The sequence below is a fragment of the Nematolebias whitei genome, chromosome 16, assembly GCF_014905685.2.
Source record: "Nematolebias whitei isolate Nwh7 chromosome 16, NemWhi1, whole genome shotgun sequence".
Taxonomy (NCBI): Eukaryota; Metazoa; Chordata; class Actinopteri; order Cyprinodontiformes; family Rivulidae; genus Nematolebias; species Nematolebias whitei.
Window position 1 is genome coordinate 39,726,562 of NC_056513.1, and position 11,470 is coordinate 39,738,031.

At 43.3% G+C, this 11,470-nt stretch overlaps 1 protein-coding gene across 1 annotated transcript in view; it reads left to right on the top strand.

Moving 5' to 3' along the window:
- Positions 1-11,470, top strand: part of lcor (ligand dependent nuclear receptor corepressor) — a gene marked incomplete at its 5' end in the record, with an annotated part of 55,659 nt that overhangs the window by 40,822 nt on the left and 3,367 nt on the right. The window contains 1 exon segment of the mRNA XM_037689993.1: positions 2,593-2,680. Coding sequence (XP_037545921.1) covers positions 2,593-2,680 — 88 coding nt within the window.

The following is an 11,470-nucleotide window of genomic DNA, read 5'->3' on the forward strand; positions in this document are numbered from 1 at the left end:
TCTTCAGTTGATCCAAAATGCTGCTGCCAGAGTCTTAACTGGAGTTACTGGGAGAGATCATGTCTCTCCAGTTTTAGCTTCTCTCCATTGGCTCCCTGTCAAATCCAGAATAGAATTCAGAATCTTACTTCTAACCTACAAAGCCCTCAACAACCTAGCTCCATCTTATATTACAGATCTTATTGTTCCATATTTTCCTAACAGAGCACTTCACTCTCAGACTGCAGGTTTACTTGTGGTTCCTAGAATTTACAAAAACAGAATGGGAGGAAGATCTTTCAGTTCTCAGGCTCCTCTCTTGTGGAACCAACTTCCAGTTTCTGTCCATGAGGCTGACACATTGTCCAGTTTTAAGACTGGGATTAAGACTTTCCTTTTTGTTCAGTCCTATAGTTAGGGTCGTCTTGTTATGCTGCTATAGACTTAGACTACTAGAGGACAAACTGACCTCATTTCCTTAAATGAATTGTTAAAATTGAATAGTTTTCATTTGATACTAGTTCTATCTTAACATGTGATTCTTGACCTGCCATTGTGTATCTATTCCTACCAAACCCAGCCAGTTGAAGCAGATGGTCCTCTTGTCCTGATCCTGGTTCTGCTAAAGGTTTCTTCCTCACGAGGGAGTTTTTCTTTCCACTGTCGCCTTCATGCTTGTTCAAGATGAGAGTTCTGTGATGGAGTTAAACTCAAAGCTGCTCCTCAGATAAATTGTGTTAACATTATTTTTTATATATGAATGTTTCTGTTCAGTCCCTGAGATGACATTTTTTTGTTTGTTTGTTTCCTTCTTGCTCTCGGTGAAGGCAGACACTTTTCCCTCCTGTTTCTTCCCTGCTCTGCTCTTTGTCCTGTGAACCTTTTTAGAGCCTTTTTTTTTTTTTTTGCTTATCTTCCAAATTGTAAATTATGGATCTGGTCAACTGGTCTCTCAACGCAATAGATCAAATTTCCTCAAGGAGAAGACAAGACTAAGGACAGCCCCCTTGCCCTGATGGGACACCGGCAGCCCAATACACAATGGATTACTGGGAGAAATGGAAGATCGTGTGTCTGTCCGTCTTGTCAGTCGAGGATGCTGAAGATGTGTTCATAATTGGATTTATGTTAACAGGATTTCTGCTTTTTAGACTTGGTGGCTACCTGGCATATCCACAAATTCAGAAAACATCAGCAACTGTTCTGTCAGGCTTCCCGGCATGTGTGAAGGAATGTGTCATGCTGTCAACACTCAGACTCAAATGCTGTGCGAGCTGAGCCATAAGCTGGATGTGACTCTTGTTGAGAATCGCAAACTATTTACAGCTCCTGAAGCTCGCTGGCGAGAAGGAATAGAGCTCAGAGAAGTTGTAGGCTCGACTCGGCATATGTGACCACAATTTGGCTGTTTGGAGTCGCCATTGAGACATACTAGCGAGACTGTAAAAGGCAGATGGAAATTAAGAATCAGAAGAACAAACGTTATTATCATTGTACTGATACAACGAGAACATGTACGTACAGTCGTCTGAAAGATGGGCGGAGTGCACGAAGCTGCTGCTATTAAAAGTGCGGCCTGCTTATTCTTATTCAGAATAATATTCTGCTTAGATGAGAAAAGGGAAGAAAACATGAGGAGAGACGGTATAAAAAAGATCTCTCACTCCGTGTCCTAGACAGGGCACGATTTGAGGCATCAAAAACACCTCCCACAGCAAAGCAACATAAACAGACGTTATACATGAACATATAGGCCGTGAAGACAGAGAATTTTTAAGGGAAAGTCGTAGCATGGTCCAGATAAGAGGTGACATTCATCATCAGCTCAGTTGAGGTTCTGTCACATGTCCTTGGGGAAGGGAGGGGTGAGGAGACAGTCAAAGCATCTTTGCTGTTTTCCAAACATTCCAGGAGGAGTTGAGATAAGTCCGGCATCAAGGCTGCAGTTTGGGTCAGGCAGAACTCGTGAATTGTTGTTTCTGCCTTTAACAGAGCTCGGCCTGACCCAAAACAACTGTTGTTATTTCAATCTGGTTCCCCCCCGTGTCGGTCTTGGAAGGTTGACTATTTCAAATTGTCCTGCATGTTATGTGAGCAAGACGCTCTGGTCCCCCCTCCCCTACCCACTTCCTTCCCCAAGAACATGACCCTGATTCAGAGCTCTACTGAGCGAAGGTGCCAGTGGCTGCATTGCTCACTTGGGCAGCCGGTGCTGGGACCCCCACCCTCACCCACTCCACATGCATATGTCTGTATGTCACTTGTATGTAGATTTTTTTTTGTATGGGGTTTTGTTGCAGCCTCAAGCTGTGTCCTGTTGGGGACACAGTGTAAGATATGATTTATTACCCCCTCATGTCAAAAAGGAAGTGGCTCTCGGTGAGGCTGCGGCCTCAGGCACCCGTCTACCCTGTCTGTTGTTGGTCTGTTTGTGTTTCTTCAGATGGGCTGGACTGTAATGTAATTATGTTGTGCTTCTGTGCATTGACAGTAGAGCTGATTCTGATTTTCATTCTGATTGTCACTTGGCACTAATTTAAATAAACTGAATTGAATTGAATTTATGAATTTATTTATGTATGTATTTATTTACACTCGTGTTATTATCCTCAGATGGTGTCCTGGACCTCTCCACTAAGAAGAGCAACAGCAACAATGGTGGAAGCCCTAAAGCCTTCACCACTGCTCCTGGGGCCAAGGGGTAAGATAAGAAATCAACTAAAGTATATATATATACGTTTGTGCGTGCGCACACATGCACGCATACTAGGGCTGTCAATCGATTGAAAAATGTAATCAGATTATTCACACTCTGAGGCTGTGATTAATCTGATTAATCACTTTGCTTAACTTTGTAAGCCTGAAATGTAAACATGCAGGTTTTCATAAAATGTTCAAGAAAAAGTTTTATTGTGTCAAACCAAACAGTTTTCCAGGTTTTCAGACTCAGCAAGGTTTACAGAAGACATTTTGTTTCAGACAAAATGTATGAATGTTAACTCATTATCATCTCATTAAGTGTCATCTATGTGATCAAAACAGCAATGGTCCCTCGAATTGTTCATGGCTCTTGGCAAACACACAAGCTCCCTGAGCATCTCTCTGTGTCCTCTGTCCTCTGTGTCCTCTGTCCTCACTCCAACTACCTCCATGTCCTCTCTAACTGCATCATGTGTCTCCTCTTTGTCTTTTTCCTGCAGCTGCATTTCTAACATCCTTCTACCAATACACCCACTGTCCCTCCTCTGGACATGTCCACACCACTGTCCCTCCTCTGGACATGTCCAGACCACTGTCCCTTCTCTGGACATGTCCACACCACTGTCCCTCCTCTGGACATGTCCACACCACTGTCCCTCCTCTGGACATGTCCAAACCACTGTCCTTCCTCTGGACATGTCCAAACACTGTCCCTCCTCTGGACATGTCCAAACCACTGTCCTTCCTCTGGACATGTCCAAACCACTGTCCCTCCTCTGGACATGTCCAAACCACTGTCCCTCCTCTGGACATGTCCACACCACTGTCCCTCCTGTGGCCATGTCCAAACCACTGTCCCTCCTCTGGACATGTCCAAACACTGTCCCTCCTGTGGCCATGTCCAAACCACTGTCCCTCCTCTGGACATGTCCAAACCACTGTCCCTCCTCTGGACATGTCCAAACCACTGTCCCTCCTCTGGACATGTCCAAACACTGTCCCTCCTCTGGACATGTCCAAACCACTGTCCCTCCTCTGGACATGTCCAAACCACTGTCCCCCCTCTGGACATGTCCAAACCACTGTCCCTCCTCTGGACATGTCCAAACCACTGTCCCTCCTCTGGACATGTCCAAACACTGTCCCTCCTCTGGACATGTCCAAACACTGTTCCTCCTCTGGACATGTCCAAACCACTGTCCCTCCTCTGGACATGTCCACACCAGCTCAGTGTGTCCTCTCTAACTTCATCTCATTGCTGGTAGAGAATGGGGTGGTGATGTCGACATGAGAAACAGTGCATTACTGGTACAGAGGACACAGAAGTTTAGGACCCTGAAAGGCGCTGTGCCATTTATTTTACATCATCTTGTGTGAACTCACAAAGAAACGGTGAAAGCTTGCTGTGTTGTCAACTGCCACACTCGTTCTCACGCTCGTAGAGGACACGTCTCGCAAATGGAGAGAGTTTTTTCAGCTTTTCAGTTTGGAAACAACTCAGGTGGCCGAGCTAACATAGAGGCGTCGCTTGGCACGAGTTTCAGCTGTAAGATGAACAAACATCACCTTCAGTAATATTTCCCGACACGTTTGTGTGTTCACGGCATTTTCACAAAGGTAAGGATGAATCAAATGATGTTTCAGTCCTGTGGTGATTGATTACTGCACATATGGTGATCAGAGTTGACTTGTTGCTAGCTGTCTTAGCATCAGCAGCTAGCTTGCTAACTTTACACAAGCTGCAGAGCTACATCAATAATCCACAAATTCTGTCTATTGTTCAGGCAAACCAGATTATGAAGGTCTTGAGTCATCCGGACTGGGCTCCTTGCAACACTGTACCTGCAACCACTGGATGAAGCTGCGCAGACATCAGGGATGGATGAAGCTGCACCCCCAGGGTCCAGAGGTGGACAGCTGGGCTGCAGACTGTGCAGCCACAGACGTGCTGAAATTAACTGCTTGCTGGAGGAGAACAGGAAACTGAAGGAGGAACTGTCCCAAAAGAAAATGGATGAGCAGTTCTTCCAGGATCATGTGATGGTCAGGTACCACACTGGGCTTCCACGTTTAGCTGGTTTGATGGGTGCGCTGACTCCACTTCCTCTCCGTCCACCACAGACAACCTGAAAACTTGCATCTTTTCAGATGCTCCTCCTAACTCTAATGCTCCAGAGGCTGAATCTGCCACATCTCTTCAGCACTGACCGCCACACTGGTTTTACTGGAACAAATTGTGACTGTGTGTTGTGCTTTGACTAATGTGTGTCCCAGTGTTGTTCTGAAACCAGGAACAAGTGACCCCGTCAGCTGAACATGAACTCTAACATTTTGCATATTGTGAATAAATGATGGAAAATAATTAAATGTTCTCGTATATTTCTTTGTGCCACAACAACGAGTTTTGAAAACAAGTCTATAATGTTGTCAGTGTAAACAAAGACATTTGAAAATGTATTTGAACAAAAAATCTGTAATGAATATCACACTGAAAATGTCAGAATAAAACTACTAATAAAAATGTGCAAACTTTAATATAGAGCAGTGATAAAAAATAAAAGGTAACATATAACTAAATGTTCAACTTTAAACAATCACAGCTGTTCACATTAGAACAGGTCAAATAACAGTGTGAACATCAGTTTACAACAGTGATGACATAAACGTATAAAAAGGTAACAAATAACGAAATATTACGCTGTAAACAATCTTTTCAGACAGAAACTAGTAAAGTGGCAGTGTAAACTAGTTAGGTAGAGAAATAAAAAGGTAACAAAAATCCCTGACTGTACTACTTTAAACAATCGTTCCAGATTAAAACTGGTAACTGGTAAAGTGGCCGTGAGTGTAAACTTCAATAAGTTAATAAGTTCAAACAGTTATTTTTACTCTGAATATTACTTTAACTTTTGCACATGCGCCTGAATACGGCAACATGACGGCAAGCCGGCCGTAGTTAGCGTGCAGCTTTGCTGTTAGCTCTTGAAGAAAACAGAAAACATTTACAGTCTCAAGTAAAAAAGTAACGGTTAAACATGAGACACAGGATTACTGTGGTCAGCTGGTAGAACACAGATCTCTGTCGGCTCTTGTCCTCGTCACTCCTAATAACCTCAACATCTTCATTTCTGCCACGTCCAGTTCTGTCTCCGGTGTCTTTAGTCAAAGCCACTGTCTCCAGACCAGCTGGTCTCACCACTGTCTTACCAACGTTTCCTTTGACCATGCACATGACCACGGAGCACTACTGTTTGCTAACGCTTAGCATGATAAAAACAGCTACAAGTTGTAGGATTAGCTTACTTACCGCCTTTGTTTGACGTCGTACATGATAAATCCACGTCAAATATTCCTCTTCAGTATGCGATGAAATGTGTATAAAACCTTGAAAAGCTCTAGAAGACGAGGTTGTTTGTAGCTACGTAGCTGTTTGCACGTAGCGCTGAAACTCCAGAAGATGCTGATTGGCTGGAATGAAAGTTCTCCTGTGATTTCATTGGTTGAAATTGTTACCTCTTCGTAAACTTCCATCTTTGCTAGACAAATCACGTGACGCAGGTCTGTTTGACCTGGGGGGTGGGGGGTCTCCTCCACTCTGAACACATCTTAGAAAGGTGGTGCTGCGCTCTTCTTGTGCACAGAGAATGTGCGAGCAGTGCGTGATTGTGCATCTTATATGGAACATCGGTAAACAATATAGTGATGGTTTAATCTGCATCATGTAAAATTAAACTCATTAAATCATTTCAAATTAATCTCACGCGTTAACGCGTTAACGTTAACAGCTATAATACATACATGCATGCATGCTCTTGTGTACAATAAGTACATGAATGCCTCCTGCATGTATGAAGGGGAGCATTCAAGCGACGGGAAGAGAACACAGATATACCCAACAGAGCAACTTTTAATTTACCTCTGGATTTTATAAACAAAGCTAAAATTAGTAGGCTGCATACCAGATTTGCTACTTATCATGTCATTTAAAGCAGAGTTAGATAGTTGTAAAAGTTCTATGTGTTTACTGGGACTCGATAACTAGATTTAAAAAGAAAGTGCCGTGTGTGAAGGAGTTGGTTGACCTTAAATGACTTGTTGGCTGTTCGACCTGGAACCAGCATGTACTTCCCAGAGGAAAGTTGCCAGTCTGCTTCGGTACTAAATGCCGTGCAGAGATTTGGCCTGAGGGGATGATGTCATGCTTCCAGTCAGATGCATGTGTGCGTCCATCTGTCAAGCTAAAGTCTGGCTTTTTGTTTTGTTCCAACAAACATTGATTTTGCAGGCTGAGAAAATGAGCGTCGCAGGCAAATCGTCTCTGCCACATCGTTCTCGTGCTCAAACTGGCAACATATTAAAAGTGTTACAAGGAGCCAAGTGAGCCAAATATTTTCACACATCACCAGTCGAATGTAGCGTCGGGGCAGGTGACAGTTTTTAAGATCTACTTTGGTTCAACAAAACGCATCGTTCAGTGTCTCTGATAAGTGACATTGTCACAGCACACTGGTGGGTGCAGCATGTTGAAGGGCTCGTACTCCACTGACCAGCGCTGGAATATCAGGCAGCAACAATGAATGTGAGCTCAGCACGTCCCTCCCCTCACTCCCGAGTCAAGGTTCAGCAGCTGTGTATGTTGACTACTCTCCCTTTTCCAAAAACCAATCAGTGTCACTGCCTTTATTGGCAGGTTTCTACACTGCGTCCCTGTAATTTATTGATGCATGCACTCTGCCTTGAAGCCATGTTTGAATCAGAAGCCACATACTCGCTCCATGCATCAAGACGGAATAAACAATCAACGCTAATTGCGGCAGCCATTTTCAGGAATGCTTTTGATGTGCAGGTCATGAATGGATTAGGAGAACATACGTATGTGGGCATCACAAATCTCCCCCCACTGCTCTCTTTTATCCTGAAGTGAACACTTCCACTGATTCAGGGCCAAGATGCTGACTGGAAATTTGAATTAACAAGAGTCCATAACAGCATCTACAGCATGCAAGTCGTTTTTTATTTTACTTTATTTTTTATTTATTCAAAAAGCATCCAGAAAAATGTACAATGTTTATGTTCAAAATAAGGAATTGAAAAAGTAAACAATCCTCTGAGCAATAGCTAAAAACTATGGACTTACTTTGTAAGAATATTTATTTTCCTATGTTCAATTTCTTTTAATATTTTGCCTTCTAATTTTTTGAAGGAGGTGGTGGGAGGGGCTTTCCTGAACATCTTGCAGTGATCTCCCTCATCTACGTGTAGTTGTGTTGTGCAGCCAACAATATTACGCTGTGTAGGCAGTTCATTAGACAGTTTGTTACAAGTTACTGCCTCCAGTGCACAAAGCATCAAAGACTGAACTTTGTGAAAGGATGACCTCGTCCAATGCATACTTTCTTTATTTTTATTTCTAAACCCATAAACATCTATCTACCAATCCCCTTTGCAAGCCAGAGCCAGTGGCTACGCCCTGTGGAAATGTCTTCACAACAAACACAAAAAGCCAAGTCAGAAACTGCACCTGAACCTCCTCCCTACGAGACTGTCTTCCCAATGCCAGAGCACCTGAGAGCCCTGAGGCCCCGGGGCCCCAAGTCTTGCTCCCAGCGAGGCGTCTAATGGTCAGGTCATGTAATATTAACCATAGGAGGAGGCACTTCTAGTTCTACCCCCACTGACCCATCTTCTTCATCCACACAATCCCTTCAGCACAGCTGGATAGAGAGGGAATTTCACGTTACTGCCCTTTTACTTCAGTAATAGTTGTAACCACTCATCTAAAACCAAGTCATTTCTATGGTTTACTACTAAAAGCAAGAGGTTTTAATCATGGCATTAACGTTGTCTATCACGGTGCACTAAGATTCATAACTGGCTGTAACTACCGTACCACCACTGCACCCAGTATTCACTGGGTAACTGGTCACCATTAACTTCACACAGACTCTCTCACTGGTACATTTCCATCTTTAAATCACTTCTTGGTCTGCTGCCTTCATACATCTCCTCCTACATGTCTCTGTGTGAGTGCAGCTACAGCGTGCGCTCTCAGGACATCATTACCTGCAGTGTTCCCTCAGTGAGGACTGAACTAGACAAAAGGACCTTCTCCTACTCCGCTCCTGTTTCCTGGAATATCTTGTAAAAAGATCTGAAGCTCTCGACCTTTGACCTCTCCAAGTGGCTTCAAACATCTGTTCAGTTCCTGCAGATGTTCCTGTTTTTAGTTTCTACACCGCCTTATAATCTAGATGTTTTGTTCCGTTTTTTTATACCATTTTCTTCTATTTATTTTTTCATTTTACATACTTTCTTTTATGATTGTCACTGTTGTCGTCACTCTTTGTTAAACTCAGGTCTCTGTGTCAATGAGTCCTCGAGGCTCAGTGGGACTAACCTGAAGAAATAAAGGTTGAGTGAATGAAAAACAAACTAAATCATATGTTTTAGTTTCCTGTGACAGTTAAAGTGTTGTGAACTGTCCCTCAAAATAGAATAAATGCATGAACAAATTCAATGGAAACTGTGAAACATATAACACGTCAAATAAAGTCTGAAAAGCCAACTAACACCAGTCCGTCTGTCTGCTGAAGGGACGAGGCAGGACACTAGAAACAGCAGTGGTCCTGCAGTTAGTTTTGTGCTGCTCCATGTACATTTCTTTGCTCTTGTTGTTTATCTGTAGAGACAGAGCATGGGTACATTATTGTCTGCTTCCTGATGGCTGTATCCTTACTATGACAGCCCACTCTATTAGAGGGTCGACTCCAAAGCCTCCCATTAACCCTGTATTGTTTTCAACAAGCTTAATACGGCCCACTGTGATAATCTGTGTTAAACTCCTGCTGAGGACCCCCATACTGCAGGCGCTCACTCTGCAGCTCTATAGAACATGTCTGTAGTAGAGAGATACAGTATTTCCCTCATGCTCCATCCCCCATGTGCCGTCCAAGCCCTTTCCTGTTATTATAAACCTATGGGAGTACTTTTAAAGAGCCTTTCAACTGTTGCTATAGTTACTTAGCAGAAGTCATATTGACTGCAGCAGTTCCAGTAAAGTCACTTGACATTCAAATATGATTCCGATACCTATATGAAAATCAAGCTGCTTGCAGATCGTGTGAGGCCGTAAGATTCATGTGATTTTATTTATCAGCGTGATTCAGGAGTCCAGTTCTAAAATTTAAACAGGAATTAAGAATTTTCATTGATTGTATATTCCAGTGTAAGCTACATGATACTGAAAATATTAGGTGGCTTTTGTTTAATGGACAAGCTGCAAGAAGAACTTAGCTGGGACAGTACAAACTGTAACAATTCACAACTGGGACCTGTAAATTCAACCACAGCACAGGAATGAACGAAAAGATTTATTGAGGATTTGTCAGAAAAATAACTCCTGATGGGGTACGTCAGCTGAAATTCTGCAGGAAGAAGAAACGAGCTGATGACTGGGAGACTGGGACTGTGTCTGGAGGCTGAGAGAGCGTGAGGGGTTCTGATCAACTAACCTGCAGAGTTGGGATGCAGTAGCTTCGATGATGTCAGAGAGGAGGAAGGTTTGGAGGGACGGAGCTACAGCCAGATCACGTGAGAGTTACCTGGAGGGTCCAGCAAACACTTCTCTTCAGTTACTGAGACTTGGTTCAGAGAACTAACAAATCCTTGAACCCAGTGTCCGAGAGCGTGGTCAAGAAGGAGGCGTGGGTCATTCACAGAGAGGCAGAGAAGGCAATAAGAGGCTTTTAGTGGGGACCGGTGGTCAGAAGGTAGAGCAGAAGCAAAGGTCCAGATATCCGATGGGCAGAAGTTATGTGTCATGGGCAAAGGAGAGGGATCTGTGGTCATGAGGCGGGTTGGCAACAAGAGTGAGAGCAGGAACCAGAACGCTGGATTTCTTCAGGCACAGGGTGATCAGACAATCTGGCAGGGAGGCAGAGACTGGGGAGCACTTAAGAAGTGCAGCACACAGGTGCAGCAGGAGGGAGACCGGGAGTGGCACAGGTGAGCTGAGTGAAGCTGATGAGTGGAGAAGTTAGCAGGACAACCAGAAAACACACATACATGGGCATGGCTTGACATGAAACATGAATCATTACACAAAAAAGTATAGGACTAAGAATTTACAGTGACTTCAGAAAATATTTAGACCCTACTCACTTTTTCAATGTTATATGTTATATCCTGATGCATCAATACATGATTTTTTTCTCTATTAGTAATCGATACTCTGTGCACCCCTTTTTAAATTTAATCTTTATTTATACAGGTTAGTCTCACTGAGTCACAAGGAATCATTTTCAAGAGAGACCTGTTTTAGACAGACAACAATATACAACAATACAAAGCAATTAAAATAAAAATACTGTTATGAATGGTAAATGGACTGTACTTGTACAGCGCCTTTCTATCTATTCAACATACTCAAAGCTCTTTACTACAATCTGTGCCTCATTGACCCGTTCATACAGCTCTATACTAGATCTCTACAAAGATAATTGAACAAATCATTCTAGAGACTAATCAGAGCTTTATCACATTCAGACACTGATGGGACACATCAGAGACAATGAGGGGTTCAGTGTCTTGCCCAAGGACACTTCGGCATGTGACTGCTGGTGGAGTTGAGCCCCCAATTCTTGTATTGGAGGACGACTGATCTAACCACTCAGCCACAGCCGTCCAGTGTTATGAAACACTGTTACAGTTAGCAGCATGGTCCTGTTAGTTGTATGGTCCTGTTAACACTGAGGTTCTGCTAGCAGAGTGGTCCTGTTAGCAGCAAGGTCCT